This window comes from Nerophis ophidion, linkage group LG17, assembly GCF_033978795.1.
Source record: "Nerophis ophidion isolate RoL-2023_Sa linkage group LG17, RoL_Noph_v1.0, whole genome shotgun sequence".
Taxonomy (NCBI): Eukaryota; Metazoa; Chordata; class Actinopteri; order Syngnathiformes; family Syngnathidae; genus Nerophis; species Nerophis ophidion.
Genome location: NC_084627.1, coordinates 14,539,561 through 14,558,523, shown reverse-complemented (window position 1 = coordinate 14,558,523; position 18,963 = coordinate 14,539,561). Strand labels below are relative to the sequence as shown.

General features: G+C 38.5%; 2 protein-coding genes across 3 annotated transcripts in view; one reads left to right on the top strand and one right to left on the bottom strand.

The window, feature by feature from the left end:
- The window catches only part of ciz1a (cdkn1a interacting zinc finger protein 1a), a 17,440-nt gene extending 5,801 nt beyond the window's left edge, over positions 1-11,639 (top strand). The window contains exons 9-16 of one of the 2 annotated variants that reach the window (XM_061876360.1): positions 658-786; positions 875-1,005; positions 1,094-1,187; positions 3,794-3,907; positions 3,987-4,136; positions 4,199-4,277; positions 4,427-4,548; positions 7,537-11,639. In XM_061876360.1, the coding sequence (XP_061732344.1) occupies positions 658-786; positions 875-1,005; positions 1,094-1,187; positions 3,794-3,907; positions 3,987-4,136; positions 4,199-4,277; positions 4,427-4,548; positions 7,537-7,899 (1,182 nt within the window). In that variant the 3' untranslated portion in view covers positions 7,900-11,639. Of the gene's footprint in view, positions 1-657; positions 787-874; positions 1,006-1,093; positions 1,188-3,772; positions 3,908-3,986; positions 4,137-4,198; positions 4,278-4,426; positions 4,549-7,536 lie in introns of both variants that reach the window. The other variant, XM_061876359.1, reaches the window with a different exon arrangement.
- Positions 11,549-18,465, bottom strand: bbln (bublin coiled coil protein). The gene is made up of 2 exons (XM_061876361.1): positions 18,161-18,465; positions 11,549-12,048 (listed from the first exon to the last, which is right to left on the bottom strand). Exons 1-2 carry the CDS (start codon positions 18,237-18,239, stop codon positions 11,816-11,818), a joined length of 312 nt encoding a protein of 103 aa, XP_061732345.1. The 5' UTR covers positions 18,240-18,465; the 3' UTR covers positions 11,549-11,815.
- Between the last annotated feature and the right edge of the window lie 498 nt (positions 18,466-18,963).

The following is an 18,963-nucleotide window of genomic DNA, read 5'->3' as shown; positions in this document are numbered from 1 at the left end:
TGATTTATATGAAAAGTGTGAAGAAATAAATCTTTTGTTTCTTATTTCTGGCTGGCATTGTGCAGTCCTACCCTGTTCAGCTGTCCTTGAACACACCGTAAAAACACCTCTGTCCAGAACGATCACTCTATACTAGGAGAGCACAGCTTGTAGTTTAAATCCATACAGTTGAGTTGCTTTGTTGCTGAGACAGCAATGTACAGTATTTGTATAAGTTTAGATTAAGGTAAATGGTTTCCTAATTGTGAAAGATGTTGATGTCTTTTGTTTTCATGTTAGCGTTCAAGCTAGTGAGCTGGTGCCAGTCACTCCGTTAGTTTATCGAGGTGCAGTTAACAATCCTGATTTTCAATCATTTTAATTTTAAATGTTATTACTAACGATTGTGAGTTTGTTCAGGGTTTTTGTCAACTGAAGAAAGTTTATTTGCAGTTATTGTTATTCTTAGAATTTTTTTACGCATTTTCTTTATTGGATTTTTGTCACAATGGTGCCTCTTTTTCTGTTGGAATTCAGCGGCTAATCCAATTTTGAGTACCTAACATTAATAAGTAAAAAAAAAAAAGCAAATCATTACACTGTAGGTCCCCCTTAATTATGCTTGCTGTTGTCCTTGTACAGGATGTCATTTAACTGTCGATGTCTTCTGGAATGTAGGAGTACGGCTGCTCCAGTATGCAGGGGGACTTTGCGGCGTCATCAGACAAGCAGGAAGTGGAGGCGAGCGTTGCAGGTGGCGCCAAGTTCTACTGCTATCTCTGCACCATCACCTGCCACAGTCAGGAGGTAGGCAGAATAAGGACACATTTCACATACTCATTTAGCAATTTGCATTTCTTTACCTGTTTCTTTTTGTCTAAAAAAAAAAAAAAAGAACTTCCGCAGACATATGAACAGCGTTTCGCACCAGCAGAGAATGATGGAGATTCAGCACATGAGCAACGCCTGCCTGGTCTCCCTGCTGCCACGACTGCACGAGACGCTACAAGGGGCCAGCAAAGACGGGTCTGTCTTTAAACATTTCTTAAAGGTGGAACAAGAAAACAAGTCATTCCTTACTAATAGTGTTTTTTTTTTTGTTTTTGCTTTTAAGTGAGAAAAAAGCAGACACGCAGCGTTGGTGTGCCACCTGTCACGCCCACTACTCCACCACCATCACTGACCATCGACGCACAGAGGAGCACAAAGTAACTTTGGCTATTTGTCATACATTTTACATCATGTTTAACCCAAACAAAAACATGGAAGTGGAACAAAAGAAGTGCTTCAGGCTAGAATGTAAAGACTGAAAGTGTCAACAATGGGCCCAACATTTCCACTACAGAGTGAACCCACTCAAATATTAACACTGAATTTGTAATCTGACTCTTGATTTTACTCATATTCAATCTTTATATTTTACCTACTAACAGTTTAACAAGATAAACCTTGTCAAATGATATTAAACAAAATCACATAGATTATTATCAAGACTTCAGTCAGGCTGATTACAATAATTAATACTAATCAAATATGCTGTGAAAGAAGGGACTACATTAAAATAATTAAAAATAAATTGACAATTATGTAGTGCCAGAACAAATCAATTATCACTCAAATGAAAAACAATAATACTATGATTCTTTTATAAACTGTGGATAAAATTAAACTGCAAATAAAAATACAGTTTCACGAATTTAGTCAAATTTTTTGCGCTTAACAAACTTTTCTATAACTATCTCCAGACTGCTTATGTTTTGTTTGATATTGTCATTACTGCCACAAATGGTGGAAAAGTGTATTATAACTGAGTACCACTGCGGCCCATACGAATCATAGCTGGGAAACGTATTTTTTTGGCGTCCCTCTAAGAGGCACTCAAAGCCCAACAATGCCCTATGGTTAAGAAACACTGTCCTTCTTGTTACAACATGCCATTTGAATCTATACTACATTTATTAAAAAAGGTATCGATACATATTTGTCTAAAAAAAAAAAAAAAAAAAGTGAATTACTCATGTAAAAAAAAAAATCTTCCTCACACTATTCAATAAGGCTAGGTGCCGAAGTGGTGACCATTTATTTATTTACAATGAATATATTAAATAATTTGATTAGAAAAAAATCTTCAATTTATATTCTGTGGCTTTGATTAATTGTTGTAACTATTAAAAATGGATAAAATGCACGCTGCATGGAATGCCCGGAACGTTAAATTTGTGGACATATTTTCAGAATGGCTGCTTCTAAAGAGCGCACATGAGAGCAGTGGTGTCTGTCTCCCATGATCTGTGTTGCAGTGCAGACTGTAGAGTTTTTATTTTTATTAATCCAGGCATGTTAAAAGTGCAATTTTCAATGTTGATGATATGCATTCATTACAAAAATATGAAGGTAATAGCAAGCAGAAAATGTGTTTTCCCTAAAATACAGATTGACGCTACAAAGTGTGTTTTATCAAAATTACTCGAGTAATCAAACAAATTATTAGATAATCAATTACTAAAATAATCTATAGCTGCTAGTGGTGTGGGAAAAATCAATTCGAATTTGAGTCGCAATTCTCACGTTGTGCGATACAGAATCGATTCATTTTTAAAAAATATTTTTTTTCTTTTTTTAAATAAATCAATCCAACAAAACAATACACAGCAATACCATAACAATGCAATCCAATTCCAAAACCAAACCTGACCGAGCAACACTCAGAACTGCAAGAAGCCACAAACACGACACAGAACAAACCAAAAGTAGTGAAACAAAAATGAATATTATCAACAACAATATCAATATTTGTTATAATTTCAGCATAGCAGTGATTACAAATCCCTCATTGACATTATCTTAAGACATTTATAAAAATAAAAAAAGAACAATAGTGTCACAGTGGCTTACACTTGCATCGCATCTCATAAGCTTGACAACACTCTGTGTCCAATATTTTCACAAAGATAGAAATAAGTCATATTTTTGGTTCGTTTAATAGTTAAACCAATTTACATTATTGCAATCAGTTGATAAAACATTGTCCTTTACAATTATAAAAGCGTTTTACAAAATCTACTACTTGTATGTTAGCTGACTGGGGTAGATCCTGCTGAAATCCTATGTATTGAATGAACAGAGAATCCTTTTAAATCGGGAAAAAAATAGTTCTTGAATCAAGAATCGTGTTGAATTGGAAGAAAAATCGATTTTGAATCGAATCGTGACCCCAAGAATCGATATTGAATCGAATCGTGGGACAACCAAAGTCCTGCAAGCCTATTAGCTACACACCATATAATAATTTAACAAATTGATTAGCCTTGCAAACTTTTCCAGTCTTTGAAGTTTGAAGCCGAACTGAAAGATTCCAGCCAACTTCAATATTTTTAATTCCACCAAACTTTTCTGTTATTTGACATTAATTTTCCTGAAAGAACTCTCTTGAAGGAATTAATAAAGTACTATCTATCTATCAATCTGTAAAGTGCAAGCAAAAGTTGAGACGTTCTCATTAAAGAACATGATTGCCCCCTCTGCTGGTTGTAGACCACACAACATAACCTGATTGATAGGATCTCGTGTGTTACAACTTTTTTTTAAAGGAATGCTCTAGTGTAATAATAGGAGCGAGTATGCATGATATTATTATGGTCTATTCATAATAAAAAGCCGTGTATTATTTTTCTAACATTTTCTTTCAACCCCAAAAAGCAGTAAAATGAGATGCCCTTTTAGTTCAACAGAAAAGCATTTGTATGTTTAAAATGACCAGCATACTGCACAGACACTAATAATAATGTGCTAGTGTCTCTTCTTCTGTGTGCAGCTTGCAAATAGAGCAGTTGTCTCATCCTGCACTGTCTGCAAGAAACACTTCAGGACCTCAAAGCTATTTGTGGCCCACTTACAGTCCCAGGAACACCGGCAGGGATTAGAGAAGGTATCTTAAGGGCCTTCCGTGTGTAATAACGATTTCAACATTATTAACATGCAATGTGTTTCTTAACGTTCACCACCAGCTTCAGGAAAAGGAGGGCTCTGACGTTGCATCCAAGCCAATTGATTTGGACGACTGTATGCTGCTAGAGGACGACGAGGTGGAGGAAGTGGAGGAGGGGGAGGAGGAGGGCAGTGGGGAGACGCAGGACTATGAGTCCCTCGAGAACCAGGTTAGAGCTGATGATGGCATCCGATAACTGACTTCTGATAACACAGGCTTCCTGTGGTTTAGGATGACTGGAGCTCGCAAAAAGAGGTGACCCTGAAGGATATGACCAATGATGAGCAGTATGATGCGGACACTGTTTATGGTAAGATAGGGAATTTATTGCAACAGGAAAATATCACTGCAGCTTTTTGCTAGCCAACTTCCTTAGTAAACATTCCAATCTATGAACAAGTAGACATGAAACTGTGACTTCTTTATTATATTTACATTGTGCTGCCATGATTTCTGCAGAGTCAAGTTCCTTCGTGCCAGTGGCCGGTTTCATCTGCAGAATTTGCAACAAGTTCTACCATTTCGACTCCCCAGCTTTGCACACGCACTGCAAATCTTTGAAGCACTTTGAGAACCTTAAGGTAAATTTGTCAAGAATCTACTGCCAATAGAGCCAATATAACCTTACTTACTCTTGAAAAAGTGTATGTATGGTAGCAAGACACTTCCTATTTTACAAAGACGACAGGGCCGTATGGTGTCTGACTGTGGGAGAGAGGGAAGAGTTCCATTTTGGCATGACTATGGAGGGCCATGTGTGTGTTCATCAATTTTCACTTCCTAGTTAATGCAAAATGACCCAGGGTATTACATAAGCTTCTATCATTAAATTGTACTGCTGGGCGAAAGATTTGATGGAATATTGTGAATGCTTTAATAATAATAAAAATTGTGGATTGGATTTATATAGCACCTTTTTAAAGACACAAAGTGCTTTATACTGGAACTTATTATTCATTCAGTCCACATTAGTGGTGGTGTTAAGCTACATTTGTAGCCACAACTGCCCTTGGGTAAACTAATGGAAATGTGGCGACCAATTTGCAGGTCCAATGCAAAGGAAGACTGGCGGAAGAGTTTTTTAAAATAATTTTTGGACAAAAAACATTGAAAAACAAAACTTTTGAATGTCTCGAAGTTCATTCATAAGGCTCTGTGGATTGATGAAAGGAGTTTTAAATCAATTTTATTTTTTATTTTTTATTTTTATGTCCTGTCCAGCTTCTCAGGCAAATCATATAGTTGATGTAGATGCCCATATCGGCTGTTCAGATTTACTTGACAAAAGAGAAGTGAAGGATACTTCTCTTGTTGCTTTATTTGAATTTGACTTTATTAAATGTATTTATATTATTATTTGGTGCAGCCGGGCCGGAGCAGGAGGGGATAGAAAGAGGAAAAAAGGAAGATAGAGGGGGAAATTGTGGGGATAAGAGGGGGATTAGACAGAGAGACAAAAACAACAACAGCAAATACAACAATAACAACAACAACAATAGAACAACACCAGCACATACAATATGTACAAATATGATCGTAAAAGTGATAACAGATAAGCAGTTAGCGAAATAAATAATAATATAGTAATGACAATGAGCATTTTTACACTAAAACTGGAGCAATACAAATGCCAATAGAAAAAGCGCTATTGATCATGAACAAAACCCAAAGTTTATCTCTATTATCAACAATACAGTTGTTCAAATGCACCAATACGTATACATAATGTTAGCTAGAAAAATAATTTAAAAAAATAAATTAATAAATGAAATAAAAAAGGAATACCGAAAGGTGAAGGGGAAGAGAGAGAGGCAAACTATATTAATCTTGTAGATTGTTTAAATCAATTTCAAACAATTACTTGACAGAAAATTTCTCTATTTGCATTTTAATCTGGGTTTGCACCAATGCTCTAAATATTTGACATATTTTTTGTTACGTTGGCCACCTCTGCTCAAATTTTGTGGAAATTGGCTGTTTAGTTTTAACATAACCAGATGTTCAATCGGATTCAAGTCTGGCCTGTGGGCGGGCCACTAACAAACATTTTCATAGTTGTCCTTAATCCAGGGCTGGAACCAACAATTAATTTTGATAGTCGATCAGTCAACGATTATCTTAACAATTAGTCGACTAATCAGATAACAAAGTATACACGTAATCAATTGCTCTAATTTTCCATCGACTTCTAAATTACTAATTCATTCATACATATCTATTTATAGTCCAACTATGCTGCTCATTCAGCTGTTACAAAAATTAAGATGACTAATAAAATGTTATCTATTTAAAAAAAAAAAAAAAAGGCAAAGTGCTAAATAAAATTGATATTGTTTATGGGCTTCACGGTGGCAGAGGGGTTAGTGCGTCTGCCTCACAATACAAAGGTCCTGCAGTCCTGGGTTCAAATCCAGGCTCGGGATCTTTCTGTGTGGAGTTTGCATGTTCTCCCCGTGAATGCGTGGGTTCCCGGTACTCCGGCTTCCTCCCACTTCCAAAGACATGCACCTGGGGATAGGTTGATTGGCAACACTAAATTGGCCCTAGTGTGTGAATGTGAGTGTGAATGTAGTCTGTCTATCTGTGTTGGCCCTGCGATGAGGTGGCGACTTGTCCAGGGTGTACCCCGCCTTCCGCCCGATTGTAGCTGAGATAGGCGCCAGCGCCCCCCGCGACCCCGAAAGGGAATAGGCGGTAGAAAATGGATGGATGGATTGTTTATGTATTTTTTTATTTTATTTTTAAATAGCAGCAATGAAAACAAAACACAAAATCTAATTTCCCCAAAAAGAAAAGCATTTTGTGATGTTTAAAAAGCTGCACAATGGTATATTGACTTACTTTTGGCAGTTTTAGCACTCTAATAGACTCAATGTGTGGAATTCTATCTTTAATTAATTAATTGTTAAAATGTTGGCTATTTAAAAGATTATATGTTTAATCTTATGACTTTATTGGCATGGGTGGCTATTTTGACGAAACTAGAATACAAAACATGTTTTCAGTTATTTCACCTTTTTTGTTAAGTACATAACTCTACGTGTTCATTCATAGTTTTGACGCCTTCAGTGACAATCTACAATGTGAATAGTCATGAAAATGAAGAAAACGCATTGAATGAGGAGAAGGTGTGTCCAAAGGTTAGGCCTGTACTGTACATATACAGGTGTGTGCCTTTCCAAATATGTCCAGCCAACTGAATTTACCACAAGTGGACTCTAATTCAGCTGTAGAAACATCTCAAAGATGATCAGTTGAGACAGGATACACCTGATCCCACTTTTGAGCTTCATGGCAAACGTTGTGAAGACTTCTGTACATGTGATTTCTTAGTTTTTTCAATTATTAATACATTTGCAAAAGTCTCTAAACAAACTTTTTCACATTGCCATTGTGTCTAGAATTTTGAGGACAAAAATGAATGTATTCCGTTTTGAAATAAGGCTGTAAAATAAGAAAATGTGGAAACAGTGAAGCGGTGTGGGGACTTTTTGGATGCACTGTATGTAGGCCGCGGCTCTCAAAGATGTAGTTGACTTAGGAGACACGTTTGTTCTGTTTGTCCTCAGAGACATAAAGAAAGGCTCGAGCAGACGTGTGAAGCTGATGGAACCCTCGCTGACGATGACAACCACCACAGGTCTCCAACAGAAACAACCGCAGACTACCTGGAGGAACACTCCCCCTCCAATGATGTAGACTTGGCAACGAACCTGAACAGTGCAGAGGACCAGGACACAGCAGAAGACCCTGGACCAACCTCACAGGACCTCACACAGCTCAACGAGGTCAACGAGGCCACTGAGGTCGACGAGGACACCAATAAAGAGGAAGACGAGAAGCTGAACGCTACTGCTTTACCAGGGAAAAACAACAACAAAGGGTCGGCCAACACCAGACAACGTTCCAGGAGAACCGCCAAGCGACACTGAAGGACAAATGGAGCATCTGGATGTGATGTGTGGGTGTGTGAGAGAGAGGTGTTTCATGGGTCCAGAAGGGGCCAGCCAGCTTCTTTGCAATTTGAATACATACCGTGTCCATTGCACATAGGAGATAACAAACATCAGTTCCAGGCGTTTGGTTCTTGGCGGGTTGGACGCCACTGTTGTAGACGGTCAACTACTGTATGAAGGGAACATACCAATACAAACTGAGCTTCTGTAAGTCAAATCGGTCGACTCCAATTTAGACGGTAGTCACTCGTTGATTCATCTCCTCAAGGTAAACTCCCAAGGTTTCAAATCTTAAGCAAGTTTTTTTGTTCATCGTTTATATTTTCACGTGGTTGCTGCTCGACAAAAAGCACCTATCTTCAGATGTCTAAATCTTTTTTTAATTTGTTTTAGATATTTGTCTATTTTTCAAAAATGAATTATGAAAATGACAAAAATCAACCAATCGAGCTTTATTGCAGACTCCAACGTCCAAGTAGACATACAATCACATACAATACATGAAACAAACAAAAAAAAACAGTATAAAAGGCATTATAACATATTAAAAACCGTGCTTGCGCATGTTCAGTCAAAGGAATCTAATTAATAAAATAAAACAGCAATACATTTAAAAAATACATATATATACTTTAAAAATGCGTCTACACATTTTATAAAAGGCACATATACCAGTGTTTCCACATATTCCATTGTATAAATCAGGGGTCGGGAACCTTTTTGGCTGAGAGAGCCATGAAAGCCAAATATTTCAAAATGTATTTCCGTAAGAGCCATATAATATTTTTAACACTGAATACAACTAAATGCGTGCATTTTTAAGGTGTAATAAGTTGGGGCTGTATAGCTCGGTTGGTAGAACGGCCGTGCCAGTAACTTGGGGGTTCGATCCCCGCTTGCGCCATCCTAGTCCCTGCCGTTGTGTCCTTGGGCAAGACACTTTACCCACTTCCTCCCACACTGGTTTAAATGTAAAAATTAGATATTGGGTTTCACTATGTAAAGCGCTTTGAGTCAGTAGAGAAAAAGCGCTATATACTTCACTTCTTATTCTTTTTAATAACATTGTTATTCTAAAGCTAACCAATAATAAATATAATACTTCTTACCATTAACGCAACTTCTTGAACAGGTGCAATGGTTGGATTAAAATGCATGAGAATGTTTAATAATTTGAACATTATTTTTAACACTTTGATTACCAGCAGAATTATTCATTACTTATCGTGTTAAGCAATGTCAGCTAAGATTTATCTGAGAGCCAGATGCAGTCATCAAAAGAGCCACATCTGGCTCTAGAGCCATAGGTTCCCTACCCCTGGTATAAATCATATATGTACAATTTTTTTTTTTTTTTATGTTTTTATCAGAACTTCAAAAAGGTTTGTGTATGTATATATATGTATGTATTTATATAGTTATATATATATACATATATGTATATGTATACAATTTGAATATGAAGATATATACTTTTTTATTGATTTTCTTGTTCCGCATTTCCAAAATTCCAAATTACTTTTTAACTCAAGATTAAATGAAAATTGTTTTGTTTGTTTTTAACTTATAAACTTTGGAGATATGTGCTTTTTGTACTTTATTTTCTTAAGCGATGGCTGTCAAACAAAAAGCATGTATCTCCGTGGTCCGCGTATCGTATCTATTTTGAATGCAAGTCAAAAACCAAACATTGTTTGGGCCGTTTTTATTTTTTTAATTTCTGAAACAAAAGTTGGACAACTATTTAATGACACTTTTTTTTAAACGACAATAGGACTCCTGCTGAACAAAGATCTTACCGTTATACTAAAAACATGCTGAACGCGAAGGAAAAGTTAAAATACCGCTTCCGGTTCAATTTGTCATCACACAAACAAACACGCATTTTTGCATGTTGGATGAACACAAATTGGATTTTTGTGTTTATCTGGAAAAATTTAAATTCATAAAAGGAAAATGGCACAAAATTCAATTTTGTGGCAATATTTTAATGAAAATCAACCCTTTTTGGTTTTATAATCTGCCATATATATATTAAAAATCGTAAAATGGCCTCAATTTAGTTTTTTTGATTTGTGTTTCACAATTGGAAATGGGATGAACGGAAGGTAGACGGACCCTCCATATTTTTGATGCGCATATTGTACCGTTACCCAAAATACTAATTGTTTGTTCATAGAATCCGTTAGAAAAATGACATTTGGAGATACCTGCTTTGTGTTGTTGCCGTTTATCTCCAGTTAGTTAATTAGCAACACACATGACTTAAGAATATTACGGTTGGATTTTGATTAAACTTTCAGGAAACATCCAAATTTGGATAAGTGAATACATTTTGGAGGTGAGACGGAGCATTTCGACTACCTTACCTTACGTTTACATGACGAGTCAGGACTTCTGTGTGTTTGTGTATGTTAATGGTCCCGCCTCCACCCACAGGGACAAAGAGAGTGGGCGTCTTACAAGAGGGTTTGCTCCATTTATTTAATTCTGATAGAACAAACACAGCTAAAAAAAAGTTATGGCAGAATTAAATTAAACTGTCCAAAAAAATATCCAAAACCGGATAAGTGTTTGGATTTTAAGGGTGATCCAGGTCACCGTCTGGATTCAGGATTTTTTTTTTTTTTTAACTATTGCGAGATAGGGCCTAGCCTAGTTTTTTATGTGACAAAAATGATGAATCCTCAAATGTCTGTTTTTTTTCTTAATTCTTATTTAAAATACAAATGAAGGTCGCTTGATTATATTATTTTTAAATGACACAATTTGGAGATTCATGCTTTTTTTTTGTCATGTGTTGGCTGTCCAACCCAATGTTTCTCCAAATTGTATGTTTTTTAAAATCAAAAATGTTTTTAGCTTAAAAAAAACAAAAAAAAACCGACTACATTACATTTGTGAACATGAGGAAAGCCCATGTGTTGCAATGGGCAGAGACCCTTGTAAACAAACCCATGCTGCTGTAAGTGTCCATTATGACATGTACGTGGAGACCAAGTTAACACAAGTAGTTTCTTTTAGGTGTTATCACAAGTCAAATTGTGACTCTGGCGTGAGCTCCACTGAGTATTTGTGTGTGGCTCAGGAGATTTAGGGCATTTTTTTTTGAAAGGGGGCAGGATTATGTTTAGCTTCTTCACATCTCCTCTCTGCACTTGGAGAAGAAAAAAAACGAAAAAAAACACACTCATAAACGTACACTTGATTGTTGATCATGGTTCCTTTTAAAAGCTTGTCGGACTGCTGTTAAAAAGTTGCGTTTGTCGGGTCTAACCTTGTGTTTGATCATTGAATTGTCACTTTTTTTTTTTTGTAGATGTGATATTTGATGGGGAAAAACATTTTTTCTCTTTACTGCAGAATGTTAGCTTATTTTGCATTGTAGAAGTGACTAGCTTTTCTTGCATTGTAGAAGTGAATGCATTTCACCCTTGTATTGGTTACCTAGAACCCCAAAAGACTTGCTCATGTGTAGCAAAGCTCGTCATGGTTAGCACATTCTCTTTTTCTTTACATCGGTGTCGGTAGAGATTTCTAAACTGTACATTATAGCGCTAAATTTTTCGATTGTAGTGTTTGGATTTTTTTTTAACTACTGACAAAACTGAAAGCAAGACACATGTTTTCTAAAAGGCTGGAAATTTAATGTATTTTTGGATGTTAGATTTCAGTTTTCCTGGAGCATTTAATTATTATTAAAATGTCTGACAATTTTCTTTGTAAACAGTCATTTCTAAACCCAGAAGGTTAAATAAATACACATTTACATAATTTAAATGTATTACAGAGACAAACACTGCACATTTAGGACTAGTGTACACATTCACAATGACAGCTAAAACATTTTTACAATTTTCTTGCTTAGTAATGATATCATGAAATTTCCATATTAACTTGTCTCTTTATTATTCTGGTCTTCTTTGGTTCCCGTTGATGAGTTGCTGTCCCCGGACCGGCGTTCCTCCGCCTCCTCCTTGGCGAGCAAGGCCCTAAACTCCTGTCGGGCTTGTCGATTGGACTCCAGGAGTTCGTGCATTTTGCTGTTGAGGGCGTCATTTTTGTCCTCCAGGTCGTCGAGGTAGGAGTTGATCTGGTCAAGCATGGAGTTGACGGCTGCAAACTCTGTGGGGAACAGTATTGAAGTCAATTAATGAACTCATTATATTCTACATATGGTGAATGTTTATATTCACCTAGGAGAAAGCGAACCACCAAGTTTAATTAAATAGTGGAATTTCAGTTTGAGCACATAGATAAGGCCCCTTAGTTTGATATTCGCATGTGGATTGGATCACTTTTCGTAGGAAAAGAAGTAGGGATGTCCCGATACAACTTTTTCACTTCCGATACGATACCGATATTGTAGCCTTGAGTATTTGCCGATACCGATATCAATACGATACGATATAGGCACGAATCATACATATATTTATTCCTTATTTTGTTTTGTAGAATGTTAGAAAAGGCTTGATAAAGTGATGTTACTGTTACTGATGTTGTAGTGTTAAAACAGAAAACAATAGTCAGCGAGAGTAGGTATAGGAAAAACTGACCCATTTATTATTAACCAATTGGTTACATAAATTTTAACCTTCAACATAAGAGTATTACCTCAACAAATCCAATAAAAACAAAATGTTATATTTAAAGTGCAAAATAACCACTAATACCAACATAATTATACAATTGAAAAGAATAAATAAAAAATAAATTAGAAGACCCTGAAAAATAACCTAAATAAATCCAATAAAAAAAACAAAAAACGTTTTAAAGTGCAAACAATTCAAGTTCACTTCAGTTATTTTTTTACTGTCAGCATATGTTGGAAACAACTGTGGGCAGGGACAAAAACAACACAATATTGTCCACTGTCCAACTGCTCTAAATTAAGACTTCACAGCTCCAGTTTCACTGACTGACTATGCCCAAAACAATGTAGTAATTACTCTTAGTCTTCACTGAAGAATAGTGTAAACACAATAAACATATCACTCTAATAACAAGAGCATAAAACAAATAATAATCAGTCAGTGCTGACTACCCTTACTACGCCTCCTCCTCCTTCTTCACTTTCTGTAGTCCGAGCATAATGTGGCGATTTTTTTTTAAGAAGATAAGCATTTCGGCATGCTGTGAGTTAAAATACTTCTACACAGCCAACATCACTACACTTTGCTGAGCACACGCGTTGTCGTTGTTGTGATCAGGTGGGCTGTGCATGCTGGATCAGAGACGATCTTCTTCCGCGGCCGCCACCAACGTTAATTAAGGGGCATTGCCGCCACCTACTGTGTTGGAGTGTGATCAAATCAGTCACCTATTATAGAAGTGCTGCAGCGGCAAATGGACAGCTTATATCGGAGCGCTTATATCGGAGTTTTTAGATTCAGTCCGATAAAATCCGATATTCACTTTTTTGGCCAATATCGGACCGATTTCCGATATCAATATCGGATCGGGACATCCCTAAAAAGAGGCTCTAATTGGGACTTTGGAATGCAAAAGTGATAACCATATCCTTGAGAAAAGACTACCTGTCTAGCTCAACACCAACACTTGAGTTATGACTTAAAGCAGTTATTTTCCAGACACTTACGCACAAACATCTCTTTTTATGGTCAGGATGTGCTCTCCTGACACCCAGGGAAAGGAAGGAGGAATATAAAACTGATGGTTTGGCTTCTCCAAGTTAGGAGTCCTTAATTTTTTTGACCTAGGTTCCCCCGGGTACAGCAGACCTGTTTAATGACGCTCGCTTGTAATAAAGCAACTTTCAGTTAAGCCGACGTCTCTTTTGATCCAGCCGCAATGCCGTTTTACCCTCCTGCCCGGGAGGGGGTGTCAGGACCAGATATGCACTTCAGTAGAAACATTTAAGTCCCATCTTAAAACTCATTTGTATACTCTAGCCTTTAAATAGACCCTTTTTTAGAGCAGTTGATCTGCTGTTTCTTTTCTTTTCCACGCTGCCCCACTCTCCCTTTTGGAAAAGGGGGCCCAGGTCCGGTGGCCATGGATGAAGTGCTGGCTGTCTAGAGTCGAGACCCTGGGTGGGGGTGCATCGGTTGGGGATATCTTTGCACTGCTGGCTTGTCTCTGCTCTGGATAGTCTCCTGCTGGCCCCACCATGCACTGGACTCTCACCATTATGTTAGATCCATTATGGACTGGAATTTCACAATATTATGCTAGACCCACTCAACGTCCATTGCATCCGGTCTCCCACATCTGCAGTCCTCTCCAAGGTTTCTCATTGTCATTCACATTGGCATCCCACTGGGTTGTGAGTTTTTCCTTGCCCTTATGTGGGATCTGCAGCCCTTTGAGACAATTGTGATTAAGGGCTATATAAGTAAATATTGATTGATTGATTGATTGACTATGAAACATGTTCAACTGTATGCACACTTGCCATCCACTTTGTTAGGTACCCCACTCCCGTCCAAAGGCAAAACCTAGTAACTCACTTCTAGCTGATTTTGAGAAAACAAAGGAAAACCAATCTATCTTGATGCTGTCTTACAAAGATCTACAAAGTCATCAAACGTATAGATGTTTTCTTGAGCTTTCATTTTCTTGCCGAGTGAGCCATGGATTGAATCTGCTCTCATGAACGTGTGCCCTTTCTCCAGAAATGTTATCACAATCTCGGGTGGGCCCCTTTCTGCGTTTGCACATTGGGCAAGAGCCGTGTACAGCGTCCAGTTTTTATTTTGACCTCCACAGTTATCTGCCCAAAAGAGTATGCAAGGGGAGGAATCAAGAACAATACATTTAATGAAGGTGCTTGCAACGTCCTGGGCCAATCTTCCAAATATCCCCTCGTGCCATAATATCACATAATCAGGTTGACCGTCGGCCCCCATTCGTGCAAATGTCTCATTAAAGACAATATGGCCACTGACAAAGAAGCTCCGATTGGTCCCTTGAGATACTAGGTTTTTCTGTTGTATCTACGCGGTTATGTGGTAGTTGCTAGGTCCTGCCATGCGCGTAACAGCTTACTTACGGAACAAATTACAATATCGCACACACTAATGTAAAACATATCACCTAGGAACTCCAAAATTATTATCAGCTCAGTTTTGACCAGAATTGAGTTACTGGGTTTTGCCTTTGGACAGGTACCCCTGCACACAATCTAGTCATTAATCCTCTCAATGACAGGAGTGTTGTGCTGCTTATAAGAACCTACTGCAGGCAGAGATCCTTGTGGGCTGGTATTATGTAATTCCATAAGTACCCACGGGCCACAGATTGAAAGGCCTTGTAGGACTGCAACGATCAATCGATCAAAAAAAACAAACTTTGATCTATCGTTTGACTGTAATCAAAATTGATCAAATCTGGACCGCATGTAAATGTACATTGTGTCCTTACAACCACTGCATATGAGAGAGGCGGCGAATGCGATTATTTTTCCATCCATCCATCTTCTTCCGCTTATCCGAGGTCAGGTCGCGGGGGCAGCAGCCTAAGCAGGGAAGCCCAGACCTTCCTCTCCCTTGCCACTTCGTCCAGCTCTTCCCGGGGGATCCCGAGGTGTTCCCAGGCCAGCCAGGAGACATAGTCTTCCCCGTGGCCTCCTCCAGATGCGTGAACCACCTCATCTGGCTCCTCTCCATGTGAAGGAGCAGCGGCTTTACTTTGAGTTCCTCCCGGATGGCAGAGCTTCTCACCCTATCTCTAAGGGAGAGCCCCGCCATCCGGCGGAGGAAACTCATTTCGGTTGGTTGTACCCGTGATCTTATCCTTTCGGTCATAACCCAAAGCTCATGACCATAGGTGAGGATGGGAACGTAGATTGACCCGTAAATTCAGAACTTTGCCTTCCGGCTCAGCTCCTTCTTCACCACAACGGATTGATACAGCGTCCGCATTACCGAAGACGCCGCACCGATCCGCCTGTTGATCTCACGATCCACTTTTCCCTCACTTGTGAACAATACTTCTAGGTACTTGAACTCCACTTGGGGCAGGGTCTCCTCACTAACCCGGAGATGGCGCTCCACCCTTTTCCGGGCGAGAACCATGGACTCGGACTTGGAGCGATCCGCCTGTCGATCTCACGATCCACTTTTCCCTCACTTGTGAACAAGACTTCTAGGTACTTGAACTCCACTTGGGGCAGGGTCTCCGGAGATGGCCCTACACCCTTTTCCGGGCAAGAACCATGGACTCGGACTGGGAGGTGCTGATTCTTCATTATGTTTCTAAATACTTGTAAATACACACGCTAAAAGCGCAATTTCAATGTCAATGATGTGTATTTATTACAAAACCATATCAAGGTTAAGACATGCATACATATGTTTTGTCTAAAACCAACAAAACCCAAAACCAGTGAAGTTGGCACGTTGTGTAAATGCTAAATAAAAACAGAAGACAATGATTTTCAAATCCTTTTCAACTTATATTCAATTGAATAGACTGCAAAGACCAGATACTTCACGTTCAAACTGGACAACTTTGTTATTTTTTTGAAAATATTAGCTCATTTGGAATTTGATGCCTGCAACATGTTTCAAAAAAGCTGGCACAAGTGGCAAAAAAGACTGAAAAACTTGAAGAATGCTCATCAAACACTTATTTGGAACGTCCCACATGTGAACAGGCTAATTGGGAACAGGTGGGTGCCATGATTGGGTATAAAAGCGGCTTCCATGGAATGCTTAGTCATTCACAAACAAGGATGGGGCGAGCGTCACCACTTTGTGAACAAATGCGTGAGCAAATTGTTCAACAGTTTAAGAACAACATTTCTCGATGAGCAATTGCTCAAAAATGTTGTGATCCGATGCCCGGATCATATTGTAATTTGTATTTTTTGCGTCTGTTTGTGTTTTCTGTTAGTTTGGTAACCATAGTTACTCATGACTTTCACCTGCCTCTTGCTTTTGACGCGCACCTGCTTTATGATTACTGCCTTGATTTAAGCCTGCCTTCTTTGTTCATTCGTTCTTGCTTCCCAGTTTGTGTTTCACACAACAGTGACGATTTTGGTTACCAGTTCTGTGCTTGCTAGCTTCCATGCTAAGCCCCTTTTGGTTTTCTTTAGCTCCCATGCTAGTTCTGTTCGTTTTGTTAAAGTCTGATTTCATTTTTTATAAATCGTTTGTTTCTCTCCTTCACGCTGTGTCCGAGCCCGACTGCATCCTTGGTAAAATGACTCCGCATCACAAAGCGACCCGAACGTTACAAAAAAATATATAAAAATGATCACCATCAAAGAAAATATAAATGTATCTAAAGCCTGATATTTTTATTTGCTTTTATTTTACTGTTACTCCCCGCACGTTATGTTCCTTATTTTATTCATTTATTTAATTTTTGTATTTAATGTGTGTGTGTGTGTGTGTTATCTGATACTCCTTTATTTATATTTTACTTCTTGTTATTGAATGAAAATACTTGATTATCGTTATTGGAATTGTCCGAGTCCTTGGTTCTCGCCCGAAAAAGGGTGGAGTGCCATCTCCAGGTTGGGGAGGAGACCCTGCCCCAAGTGGAGGAGTTCAAGTACCTAGGAGTCTTGTTCACGAGTGAGGGAAGAGTGGATCGTGAGATCGACAGGCGGATCGGTGCGGCGTCTTCAGTAATGCGGACGCTGTATCGACCCGTTGTAGTGAAGAAGGAGCTGAGCCGGAAGGCAAAGCTCTCAATTTACCGGTCGATCTAAGTTCCCATCCCCACCTATGGTCATGAGCTTTGGGTTATGACCGAAAGGACAAGATCACGGGTACAAGCGGCCGAAATGAGTTTCCTCCGCCGGGCGGCGGGGCTCTCCCTTAGAGATAGGGTGAGAAGCTCTGTCATTCGGGGGGAGCTCAAAGTAAGCAGCTGCTTCTCCACATCTAGAGGAGCCAGATGAGGTGGTTCGGGTATCTGGTCAGAATGCCACCCGAACGCCTCCCTAGGAAGGTGTTTAGGTCATATCCGACTGGTAGGAGGCCACAGGGAAGACCCAGGACACGTTGGGAAGATTATGTCTCCCAGCTGGCCTGGGAACACCTCGGGATCCCCCGAGAAAAGCTGGACGAAGTGGCTGGGGAGAAGAAAGTTTGGGCTTCCCTGCTTAGGCTGCTGCCCCCTCGACCCAACCTCGGATAAGCGGAAGAAGATGGATGGAATTGTTGAGTGTCTGTATTGTAGTATTATTAAAATGAAGCATTTGAAAATTAAAGAAAAAACAATTGTATTACAGACGAATACAAATGAAATGTACATATTTTACCTTCATCAGAGAATTCATCATCATCTTCAATGATGCCGCCATCAATGGAGATGTCAGGGTCGCCATTGGGTCCAGACATCTTCTTGATCTTAATTATCAAGACTTGCAACACCAGCAGTTATCGTCGTCTTATTCCTCTTTGCAAGATGGACGACAAACAACCACTTTCAGCTACTAAATAAGGACGACTGCCGACAGATAATGGCTTTTAACAACAGTAAATAAAGTTTGTACTGCTAGCTTAGCCCGCTAGCAGCTGTCAAATATCTATTTACGTAAGCAATGCATCATGGGAAACCTTTAGGCGGGGCTTAAAAAGATTGTGACGCATGGACAAAGAGTTACCCTTCTATGATATGGCGCAGTCGGTAGTTTGGCAAACGTGACTTAAATTGATGGAACAGTTTTTCTGTTTGTTTTTTTGGTAAAACACGTTTCTTTTTTGGGCAATATATTTTAGTCATTATGAATTTTTTGCGGTTCCATTGTTCCTGTCTGTTTCTGAAAGACTAAACAAAGTGGGACCTCTGTCGTGTATTAGCTTCTCTTATGACTTGTCACATGACTGAGAAAGCGGAAGTGGACGATCTAATATTTTGTTCCCTACATTGTTTTCGGTGGCACAATACTTTTGCATATATATACATACATATATATATATATATATATATATATATATATATATATATATATATATATATATATATATATATATATATACATACATATATATACATATATAGATATACATATACGTATACATATACATATATATATATATACATACATGTATATATGTATAC

Coding starts and splice junctions, on each gene's coding strand:
- bbln (XM_061876361.1), bottom strand. CDS start 18,239: ATGTCTGGACCCAATGGCGACCCTGACATCTCCATTGATGGCGGCATC. Junction 12,049..18,160: donor TGATGAATTCTCTGATGAAG/GTAAAATATGTA, acceptor TGTTCCCCACAG/AGTTTGCAGCCGTCAACTCC.